This window comes from Phoenix dactylifera, unplaced genomic scaffold (genome assembly GCF_009389715.1).
Source record: "Phoenix dactylifera cultivar Barhee BC4 unplaced genomic scaffold, palm_55x_up_171113_PBpolish2nd_filt_p 002142F, whole genome shotgun sequence".
NCBI lineage: Eukaryota > Viridiplantae > Streptophyta > Magnoliopsida > Arecales > Arecaceae > Phoenix > Phoenix dactylifera.
The window spans coordinates 29971-42391 of NW_024069409.1; the positions used below are offsets into that span (position 1 = coordinate 29971).

The 12421-nt window shown below is 38.5% G+C and overlaps 2 protein-coding genes across 2 annotated transcripts; one reads left to right on the plus strand and one right to left on the minus strand.

Moving 5' to 3' along the window:
* The first annotated feature begins 2168 nt into the window (after positions 1–2168).
* On the plus strand, positions 2169–3830 carry LOC120109410 (glucuronoxylan 4-O-methyltransferase 3-like). The gene has a single exon (XM_039123170.1). It carries the CDS (start codon positions 2668–2670, stop codon positions 3544–3546), a length of 879 nt encoding a protein of 292 aa, XP_038979098.1. The 5' UTR covers positions 2169–2667; the 3' UTR covers positions 3547–3830.
* A 1190-nt stretch (positions 3831–5020) lies between these two features.
* LOC103697985 lies at positions 5021–11990 on the minus strand. Its single transcript, XM_008779932.3, has 3 exons — positions 11690–11990; positions 8295–8409; positions 5021–5368 (listed from the first exon to the last, which is right to left on the minus strand). Exons 1-3 carry the CDS (start codon positions 11915–11917, stop codon positions 5295–5297), a joined length of 417 nt encoding a protein of 138 aa, XP_008778154.2. The 5' UTR covers positions 11918–11990; the 3' UTR covers positions 5021–5294.
* Positions 11991–12421: the final 431 nt, after the last annotated feature.

Below are 12421 nucleotides of genomic sequence, written 5' to 3' on the forward strand. Positions count from 1 at the left end.
TGTCACGTGTGGTCTCCGCCGGCTGCTAGCAACATGGAGGAAGACGAAGAAGATAAGAAGAGGCGATTTGAGAGGAAGAAGGGGATGGTGCATGCATAGATCTCCAAGCAACCGTGAAAGATCCAAATATTCATCCTCTGCACAGAGCTCAAAGCAATCAAGTATTATTTATCCGCATGCACAGATCTCAAAGCAATCAGTGGATGCTCAAGATTATCCACCCCTTGTATAGATCTTGAAGCAATCCAGACATTCATCCATGTACACAGATCTCCAAGCAGGCATGTGGATGATCTGAATACTCATGCGCCTGCACAGATCTCAAAGTAAGCAATAGATGATCGGATTATTCATCCATCTGCATAGATCTTAAAGCAAGCCAAATATTCATCTCCCTACATAGATTTCAAAGCTTACATGAATGACATGAATATTCACCTGCCTGCACATATCTCAAAGTGATCATGTGGATAATCTGAATTATTCATCTACATGCGTAGATTTTAATAAGATGTTGGAATAGTTTAAAAAAAAGGGAAAAGAAATTTTCATCAATTGAAATGGTCTTATTTTGTCCAGGGATCGGTTCGGAATGTTTTGAATACTTCAAGAATCCATTTGATACCTTTAAAATTAAAAGGTATTTTTGAGATTGGCCTAACATTAAGGGGCTATTTCAGTAATTTTATAATAAATAATTTAAACTCCCCCCCCCCCAAAAAAAAAACTTCATTAAATCTCTCCTCTCTCCCGTAAAAAAAAAAGGTAACTGAAAAATTTACCTCCCTATCTCCTGAAAAAAAAAAAGTAACTGAAAAATTTACCTCCCTATCTCCTGAAAAAAAAAAAGTAACTGAAAAATTTACCTCCCTAATTAGCACACTATGGCTTCCTTAATATAACAGTCCATTTCCCTCCGCAATTCATGCCCCGAATTGGTTAACCTTCTTAAACCGTATTCACTCCTTTAATTAATTTAATTCTTATTTTTAACAAATAAGTAATGCAGAGAAAGAAACAAAACGACTTGGGCGAGGAAAAAAGTGCTTCATATTCAATCAGTAGCGGCTGAAATTGCGGACGACCGTTTTGCCGAGGATGACCAAAATCCGGACTCCCACGTATGGACGTCCTAACGTCTCCATTACTTCAAAACTTTGGCTCCTACACATGCCGGACCCATAGATGAGTTTTTTTCCTAGCCCATGACATGATGCATATCAGCAAGAGGTTTTTGCAGCTACTACTAAACTCATCCCCAAATCACGCTATTTGGTTTACATGACTAGCTACGTGGTATAGTGAATTCCTTTCATTTTTATTTAATGTGATGGAAAAGTCATCATCCATAGATTAAACCCAGAACCTTCCCCCTTGGAACGAGGGGTCGGTACACAAAATTCAAATTAAAAGACATGGTCATGGACTTGCCATTGGAATCCATTCAGGCAGTGTACAGTGTTTGATAGAGAGTTTTGTAGGGGTGGTTGCTTCCCCCTAGAGTTGTTGGGCTTCATTGATGTTCTTTAATTTAGCTGTCAGTATCATGTGTTATTTAGACATTGAGAAACTGTCAAATCTCACCCACTTCCCAGGCGCCATGGAGACTAATCAAACACTGCATGTGTTCTCAGAGGAATGGGTAAACGTTTTGCTTAAAATATCAATCTAGGTTCACAGTGTCTTCTTTTCCCCCCTCCTTTTCCAGGAACCAAAGCTCCTCTTTGAAATTGGTGTTTTGCATCAAAAAACTGTCATTACTAATATGATTTAGAGATTAAATTTCTTAAATTTTATTCATCATGATGTGTACTAGTTTCAGTAAACTCCAAATGGGTGACAACATTTTTTGATTCAGTAAACACTGGATGCAAGGCAGCTTGCCGGACTAAGGAATGGATGCAATCAACATTAATTCTTGCTATTGCTGAAGCTGCAGTGGAGCATTTTTGTTTGCGAGTTGTTCATGATGTCTTATTATACAAAAATGTATTTCAGCCTTCCACCTACAAAAAAAGAAGAAGAGGATAAGTATTTTATCTAATTATTTATGGATTCTTGCTAATCATAGGACAAAATCTAATTTTGAGATTGCATAAAATCTACTAATGTCTTCAAATAAAGTAATAATTAAACATATCCCTCAGCTTGCTGGGGTTGGGGGAATCTAAAGATTAAAACCATCTTGTCATAGATGCTTGCATACTTCTTTCTCATAAATCCTGAAAAATATTCATGGGATACATATGATCTAAATCCTCCAAAGAATGTCTCAAGGCACTTCAATTGTTGGGTGCTCTTTTTAACACCACCATCCAGCTAATTCCAACTGGGTCTCCTCTAAAAAACAAAGAGCAAAATCCAAATCGCCAAAAACAAATTTCTTCTACGGATCCTTTGCCAGAACCAACGAGACACCCACACTTCACGTTGTGGTACAACATCTTATCACCTTTGCTGCACTTAAAAAATATCCGTAAAATCCAAGTCAACCAGCCTTTCCTCTTCTTGCCCCAGTCACTTCCACCTCTTTTCATCCCACATTGACGGGGTAAGCCCTCAAATCCATTGCTAAGACTCTTCTGAACATCATCCCCTCCTCCATCTCCAACAGTCTTTCACCCTCTCAACTGGAGCAAACTAGGCATCATCCCCAGCCACCCACCCATGAGGTCCAAAATCCATGGCACCCTGAATCCAAAGCTCTTCTTCCTTGGCTTCTTCCTTCTCTTCATCCTCTACTTCGTCCTAAGATCCAACCTCTCTTCCTCTCCATATCCACCAACCACTTCTTCCCTACAATTTAATTCATCAGAAGAGACCCAAGCTAGCCTACCATCAACAACAACAAGACCAACACAATCCTGCACGAAGATCCCACCCTCCCTAGCAAACACCATCATCCACTATGCCACTTCGAACACCACCCCACAGCAAACCATCAAGGAGATCTCCATCACAGCCCAAGTACTAGAGAGGAGGTCGCCATGCAACTTCCTGGTCTTCGGCCTGGGCCGCGACAGCCTCATGTGGACCGCGCTCAACCATGGCGGCCGCACCGTCTTCCTCGAGGAAGACAGGCAATGGATCGAGACAGTCCAACAGGAGCTGCCAACTCTGGAAGCGTACCATGTCAGGTATGACACGAAGGTGAGCCAGGCTGAGGAGCTTCTGGAGCTTGGGCAGCTGCCGGAGTGCACGACGGTGGGCGACATGAGGCTGTCCAAGTGCCGGCTGGCGCTGAAGGGATTGCCGGAAGTGTTCTTCGAGGTGGAGTGGGATTTGATCATGGTGGACGCGCCCACGGGGTACTTCCCGGGAGCGCCGGGGAGGATGGGGGCGATATACACCGCGGGGATGGCGGCGAGGTGGAGGAAGGAGGGGGAGACGGATGTGTTCGTGCATGATGTGAATAGGCTTGTGGAGGACCGGTTCAGCAAGAAATTCTTGTGTGAAGGCTACATGAGGCAGGAGAAGGGGTTCTTAAGGCACTTCACCATTCCCAGCCACAGGAGTGGCATGGCCATGCCCTTCTGTCCTAATTAATGGTAGTATGGATATATGAAGAGTTCTGGATTTCTCATTTGGGATAGCTTGCTCAACTTTGGGGTTAATTTCTTTGGATTCATGTGTGGGGGTTCTTTTTTTGGGTTTTCTAAGAGGAGATCATGATGCAGTGGATTGATTTCTTAATTCGGTATTCTTCAAGTTCTCCATGAAGAACTCCATTAATGTTATCATGTGTATCTATTAGCGACAATTCCCATCTGGGATCTTAGATTACTATCCTCCATCTTTTTATTTTGGATGAGTACTTATCTTTGCCATCAGCAGGCATGGGCCAATTTGGATTGGTTGTGGGGGTTGGTATTGCTGTGTCTCCATTTTTTGCTGGAAGCTGGAGGGATCAATTGATTTGTCTGTTTGATATTCTTCAACTTTTCAGGGAGATATCTCGATCTTAAAAAAAAACAAAAATCTTCTTGTGTGCTGATGCGTACAAGATACCTTTTTTAAGCATCAATTTTTTTTACTAATATTTTTCCTGTTTTTGTTGGGTTGCTGTTTTTGTGAGCTGATGTGCACTTTGGGAACAATGACTTGGCATATTGTAGTGGCTTTCCAGGAACTTGTGGTTTTGGGGCGAGCCGCACAAGTTCTTGTGGTTTTCAGTTCTGATTGGCAACTGCCGCTTTTCTGAAATCATGTAAATGAGCTATGAAGGTTATTCCATTGCAATCCTTTGTGCACCCTGGGAAAGTATTATGGCTTTCAAGTGATTCCTAGGAGCGTATCCTATGGAACCATGCTTTGGCTTATCTTGTCATTTCTCTCAGAAACATGTATAGAAGCTAGATAGGCTTCTTTGCCTGTAATTTCTTGATCGACTGTTTTTCTGATAGGCCATTCTGATGAGGCAGAGGTCCATGGAGTTTATGGCAGAAATCTGTTTTGATTGTGTGCAGGAGCTTGATTTCTGGTTGATTTTTGCCCTGAATTCTTTCCTCATTCTAAACCTGATTTTCTTTTTGTTCAATTTGTGATATGAAACAGTGTATTATCACCTTTCTGTTCTCTCACACACAAAAATAATCACCATGTGCAAAATGACCATAATATCTTAATGCTCGATGAGGCAGAGTTTGATGTAGAATTACCAATCAAGCACAAACTCGCCCAATGTTAATAGAAAAACCATTGGGCTCCCAGGATTTAGAACAATGAGGAATCTGGGACATGTTGACAGGAGTAATAGCTGAAAGTCCATCTGCAAACTAACTGAAAGATTTCTGAAAATGATGGTCAATGTTAATTGCTAGACAATTTGAGGAATCAGACAGAGAGAGCTACTTATAACACTTTTAAGCTGTAATCAGGCCACAGATACCACTTGAACCAGAGATCAAAGCTTAGGAAACCATTCGTTTTTCTTGCACTCAAAAGTCTTCTCTACCAAAAAGAAAAAAAAGGTTGTACTACAAGAATGGTGAATGGAGTGTACCGGTGCCAGTTAAGGCACTAAATTAAACCATAAGAGCAAACAGCTAATTTCACTTGAATGATTTTTAAAAGAGCCAACTTTCGTTGTTCCTGGCCATCTCCTGTAAGTAATCAGAACATAGTGCTCGAGCCACACATGCCGTTAGCCAGACAACTGGATTCCATTTACACCAAGTTTGATTAAAAAGCACCCATAAAAGATGAACCAAACTCTTACACGGTTGTCGAACAAAGAAAAATGCCGAGCTCAGTATAACAAACAAGGTTCAGAGAGTAAATAGTACAAGCATCGCTCAACGAACATGACGGACCTTCTCTTCCTGCCCCAGCCCAAGTGATTTTTGTGCTCCAGCAATTCCCTCTGGATCTGCAAGCAATGGATCAGGAAATATGTGGAGTTACTAAAGCAGCTATACACATAAAAAACAAACGTATAAATATGGCAACGCTAGAACCAGGATTGAGTTTATAATAACAAAGAATGCATTCAAAGGACTATATAGATAATCAAGGGACTATAACCAAGAAAGCTTATTCCCTTTTATTGTGCAGTCAACTTCATGAATCACACAGCATATTATGCTATCAAATCCTAAATTCCTGGTAAATGCAAAAATTATTGGAAGATATCTCAATGTTTCACAATCTTGATCCAGGTTCACCAGGTCCCTCCTTGTCCTCTCTTCAACATCATCTGAGCCCAGCACCCAAGGGCCTCTAGTTATAGCACCCTCGTACTAACACATGGCATCAACTCTTTAGAGTTTTTTGTGCTTCCCAACTATGTGTCCACATTTCTGTCGTGTGAGATTTCACTTGATGATGAAACGTCCACATTGGACATCTCATGGGTGTTCTCATTATATAATAGTATCGATGGTTTTGCTGTTTCAATCACTTCTGCATCATTAGATTCATGTAGGTGGAGGAACATGTACCCATTAAAAATGGCATGAAAAGTGAAGCTGCCTTAATATGCATATGATATATATAATATAGTATATAGTATTTAATATTTACATACAAACACACCTCCGTGGAGTGGGACTGTGAGAACCCGTGCGGGCGTGTGTTTAGTCCCACATCGGTTATTCGCTGGATAGATCTTGAATACTTATACAGGATCAAAGAACCTAAATAATACCTTCCAGCTAGCCATTTTGGGTGAGGTCTTGGGTTGTTATAAATGGTATCAGAACGGACCCGGCCCATAACCTATGTGAACTAGGGGACACTGCAGCACGGATCCATTAAGGCTGACCACGAGCCAATCGTGGTGTTTGTGATTCGATTTGAATGGATTTGAACCCTAGCCTGACGAGGACGTCAGGGCTTGAATGGGGGGAGACTGTGAGGACCCGTGCGGACGTGTGTTTAGTCCCACATCGGTTATTCGCTGGGTAGATCTTGGGTACTTATACAGGATCAAGGAACCTAAATAATACCTTCCGGCTAGCCATTTTGGGTGAGGTCTTGGGTTGTTATAGGGACTGTTCCGGTTTTTCGTGGAACAAGGTGCACAGCCTTCCCAACATGTTTCTACACTTGGGACGAGGGATGTCCCAGGACACGCTGATCGGGGTGTTAGGATAGTCCTATCCCGACACTTGGGATGATACCCAGTGTCCTGAAAGATGTCCCACTGGGATTGAAACCATGCATATATATTCCAATTACAGCAAGAAATGGCACTAGTCATGTCAATGATAATTAATTTGAAACATGGTGTGAGCTATTTGCAGCAGAAACTAAAGTAAAAGAACCTTGATGTCCATCTCAACTGTGCAACAACCATATTCAGAGGGGCAAAGGGGGACTCAAGTTAATACTATACTAAATAAATATACACCATTTTCAGATGTTATCAACATTCTTGTTTATGTAACATAGAACTCCAAAATGGAGTATTGGGATTTATAGACAAGTCCTTTCAAACCAAAAGGTGAAGAATAAACAAGCCTCAAGTATTCATGGTCCATGAACAGTGAGACATTACGGTGGAGATGGCACTCATAAAACCTATATATAGACTAGATAGTCTAATATACACTATCAACATACACACTCATACATATATGCAGATACATAAATATACCCTGAAAAAGGAGAATCTTTAAGGTGATCCCACTAAATACACCTATGGAAGGGCTATATCATCATCAGCTGCATACTTCTGATTTGTGACAGGTTCAAAATCCTGAAGTAAATTACTCAATATAAAGGAAACTCTTCGAGTCCATAGAAATGAGAGAAAACAATCTTGAATTTTATTAAGATGATCTCATACATTAGATGGCTTAACCAAGGGTATGCCCCTAGTTTAATTTAATATAACTAAAAGAAAGAACTGTAAAGAATGGGGTAAAGGACTCCAAGCTAGAGGCATAAATATCCATTGAAATGATTTTAGTATCAAAACCGAGTAGGTTTTACACGGGGATTGACATTGGCATTCATATCTTTTTTCAAGTAATACAAGGCTTTGGCAATCTCTCTTAGAAAGTGGAGGCATCAGCATCAACATCATGAAACAGGCAATGCAAGCCTTCAGCAACTGAATAAGAGTTCATATGGGAATATTGAAAGTACTAGTACAATAATCAAATAGAAATACTTGCATAAGATCAAAAGAAAGTACCAGCATAAAGACATTCATTTTAAGAATCCTATAGCATCAAGTGTGAAGACCAAATTTTAATTTACAGTAAGCAGAAGTTAAACCAAAATGAAATGAAGCTTTCAAAACTACATCATGCATCCCTTACTCATCATTTTTGGAAATGAAAAAAGAGAATGCAAGATAGATCTCCATCACTGAATCCCTTTGTATGCTCCACTAAATGCGACCATTATTGAATCGCTACCGGTATTTCTACAATCCATTCATGGGGGAATGAAAAAGCATCTTTCCCATAAACAACAATAAAATATGATTTCAAATAATTACAGAATACCAGAATGTACTAAAACAAATATCTGATAAAAGGTATGAAGCATCAAAGGTATCATTAAGGAATGTACTATTAATATCAACTTAGTCTATATTTATAATTGAAGTTCCAATAAAAAATAGTGCAAACTGCAAAGTTGAAGGAATTGAATATGAAATCAATCATCAGAGACAAGCATCAAATCATCAATTTCACATAGAAAGATCAAATAAAACAAAGCATCAAATAAATTGAAAGTAAAAGACAATAGAAACAGAATAGAAAGTGAACATAGAACCAACCCTGAACCCTACAAGCGCCACAAAAGCCCTACTTAAACAATGGCAATGGCAGAATACTTACCAAAAAACTGTGTGAAAATGCGAACAAAAAAATTCAGGTTGCGAGATGCATTATATGCCATAGCAGGAGGAAGAGGTTTCACAATGGTGTCTATACTGAAAACTCGCTGGAGAAACTGGAAACATAAGAAAGCATCCCATTAGAGCATCAAAAGTTATTAAGGAACACAATGTTTACTATTTCAGAAAGTAGAGACATACATGACTATTCCATTGTAAACCTACAAATATTACCACCATGTTAAATAAAATCAGATATCCAGCAAAAATAATCACTCATTATGTATGACAACATTCATATAAGAGAGTTCACACATGGACCAGATTTTCAAACTTGCCTGGATATGTACTGATTCCATACATCTATAATCCATGCTAGCATAGAAGATCTTGGATATATAAATATTTCAAAAGTGTTTCCATATGATAATACATACTCCTACATAATCACAGAAGCTTTAGCCACATGCTCAAATACATATATAAAACAAAATATCCAGATTCAAGTCAGCCAACCTATGAATTAACCAACACGCAGCCATCAAGTTTGAAGTACTAAGGTTGCACATATTTAAGCTTTTCGACCATCCAAGACCATATCCCTTACCCTAAAGACATTAGTCAGACCCTTTTTGACAACTTCCATTAAAATTATATAAGAACTTCCCTCATCGTATACAGACCCTCTTACCAACCTGAGTTTGGCTCCCTGACACGAAAGTCTTTGGTCTCAATTGAAATAAACATTTCCTCACAAATCTGTCCTCCATCGGTGCACCTGCTAAGTTTTCTTTTTTCTTTTGTTGTATTATCCTAGTGTTACAACATTCTCCTTATTGTTATCATTCATCTTCTGAATACATAAACTTTTCATTTATTCATTGTCAAATATTCAATTCAAAACAATGCAGAAAATAAATAATGGAACTGTCGTGATCGTGCAGCACTCAAGTTCTTCATAAAATGGCATCATATTTCCATTGTTTAATATAAAAGCAATAAATTGCAAACAAATGTTTCAATGAACCTCTTTTTCAGCAATTTGATTGAAGTCTCATCTCCATAAGCTGTCCTAAAAGAAAGTAAAATCAATACTAATCTGCATGCTGTCTGGATAGAAGAGGAACTTGACAAAAGATAACAAGGTATCTTTCTTCAGAAAGTATCACCACAAAACAGAAAATAGGAAATGATGATATGGGGATTTAAGGACCGATAGAAAAGGTTGGCTGAAAACATAACTTCAACCAGAGTCCTATCTGGGTCCAGCTTATGTCAAATTAATGAAGCCTGAACTTGATCAGACCTAATTCAATGTATTTAAACTCTAAATAGTACAGAATGAATCCAGTCTTTCAAATCTGACCATGATTATGTCAGAATGAACTCAGCCTGGCCTATGAACGAGTAAATTTCAGAAATGACCATAACTAAAAGACTACAATAGTCTCATGTGAAAAATGCCCACCCTGATATAAATGCATCCATACAAATGGGTTGAACAGCTCACCCTTGGCAAGAACTCAGACTGATATATGATACAACCTCCTCATCCAAATTTTCATTAGTCAGTCCTAAACACCAAAAATGTAAGTCTTATAACAAGCCCATGAGGGAACTAGATTTGGCTGAGATGTAATTCTGGTACCTAGATATGGCTAATTTTTCTCGGTATCAGGTCTTACAAAGAAGAAAGATCTACAAAAATAAGGTTTAGACCGAAATTCAGTGCTCAACGAATCATACCATTAGTCTGGTCACTACTATAAGTACTACAGAGTCATTGCTCATTACCGTGAAGGTGATACATAACTAAATAGAAATGCACAACAGTGGATATTAGCTATCAGATCTATGAAACAGTATAATTGGAATTGCCTTGTCTTCATGGCAAGAAAGAATAGACCTTAAAAACCTTCTTCTCTTCTCTAATCCCTTGACACAAATTCAAGCCCTCCTTTCACCAGAGTTTCCTCATATAGCTGTCACAGTCCCATACCACTGCAATCAACGTATGACCTCTATTAACAAAATATTAACTTACTATCTTAGCATTTCAAGGTTTTCATGGTCATGCATCTCAGCATTCTAAACTACACAATTCCCCCACATTATGTGTTTGGGTCTCATTATTTCCCGACACATTGGCCCAAACAACATCTGAGCATTTTTATTATTTTAAATTCTTCCCACAGGCCTCAAATGTTCATACAACACTTTAGTTATACTTCTCTCCATCTTGTTCCAGCACAATCAGATATCCTCATCCATGTCTTCACACTTTAGTATACAATAAGTTTCAAATATCAAATTAATCAACCTAAAGAAAAACAAAATCACAACCAACCCAATCCTCTGATACCTCTTCTTGAAACAAAGTTCTGACTGGTGAGAATATACTTAAAAAAGCATGCACTGTTAACTCAAATCATCACTTTCTTGCAATGAAAGAGATGAAAAGTGGATCTCCACATAAACCTACAAAATCCAGCTTTCTCACAAAAACTGAAACTGATCAATATCAGGGAAATTGACAAGAAATTATAAAAAAGAAACGAATAAAATATTACACTCTTTATCTATAAACAGACAACAAAATCCTTCCACTTCAACACAACATTTTATAAAGTACCAAATATATGCATACAAAGAAACCTGCCTACTGATGACTGGATGGCTGATTACTGTCAAACTTGGTTAAATTTCATACCTACAGAATAAAAGAAGGCAAAAGAAATCATTTTAAAGTACAAAGCTAACCAATATAACAATAATAGAGAACCCCAACTAAGTATTTAGAAAGCTCAAAAAACCAGTTACAAAAAATCCATTATGCACATGGTCTAATTTATAGATATATAATGCCCACAACAATGAATAAACGGGAAAAAATGTCAAAAAAGTTGAAACTTATCAAGCCCACAACCTGAAATCTCTTAGAAAAATCAGTTTTGAGCCTTCAGAAACACTTTAGAATGAAAAAATAAGAACAATAAGGTAAACCAGAAAAGAATGGATTCTACCTCAGTCTCAAACACTGCAATTAAAACCATAAAGTTATCAACTTTCGAGGCCAAAGCATGCAAGACAACCCATGGTGGAACCACTGAAAACTATCAAAGTAAAGCCCAATTACATAGAACCCAAATAATTATTTACAAAAAGCACGATGAGAAACCACCCTGTGAAAAATCTAATCTACAAAAATAATAACAATTAGACCGACAAGAAAAAGGGGATAACTCCAAAACCCCGTATTGATTACGTAAAAATTTACAAACAAAGAGATTAACCACGCCAAATCAACCCAGAATCCAGACACGTCAAAGAACAAACTCCACCTCAAATTCAAAGAAAGCAACTAGACGAACGAGAAAGGGACCGAAGGGGAATCACCTGGAAGTTCCTCTGGAAGCTATATCTGAGCTCAGGGTCGATCTCCGCCTCGAGGTCGTCGTCATCGTCCTCGGCGGCGCGGGAGGAGACGGACTTCTTCTTGCGGGGGACGTGCATGGTGGAGGTGGCTCCGGGGTGGTTGGTTGCCCGGAGCTTGGCGTCCTCGAACTTGTTGCTTGTCTCCTCGCCCCGCCATGGCGCGGACGCCAGCAGCTCTTTCTTCCCCATCTCGCTCGCTCGCTGGGAGTCTCTGGGAAAAGAGGATAGAATAGAGCAAAAGAGGGAGGAACGGACCAAGGGATTGGATGCCGAGATTCTTTTATAATGCGTGAAGAGCCATGGTTAATACTCATTTTCTTTTGGATTTTTTTTTCTTTTTTTCATAGATACCTACTAAATATCTAATTTTACATGATTATCCTTTCAAAATTAATATTTACATATATATCCTCATAAACTTATTAATGTACAAATGCCTCTAATATAACGATTATTCTAAAGATATTAAAATAAATTATATTTATATTAATAAAATAAAATAAAATTTTAAAATTATACTATTGTCCCCATCCTTTTTTTTTACTATCGGGATCACGATCTATTTACATATCTACCCATTAAGAGTATTTTAGTCATTTTAATTTAAAACCATTAATTTTTTAGCATCGTTAGATAGCATGGGTACATATGCAAAAATAAAATAGAAAAGGATAGAATAGCAAAATAAGTATT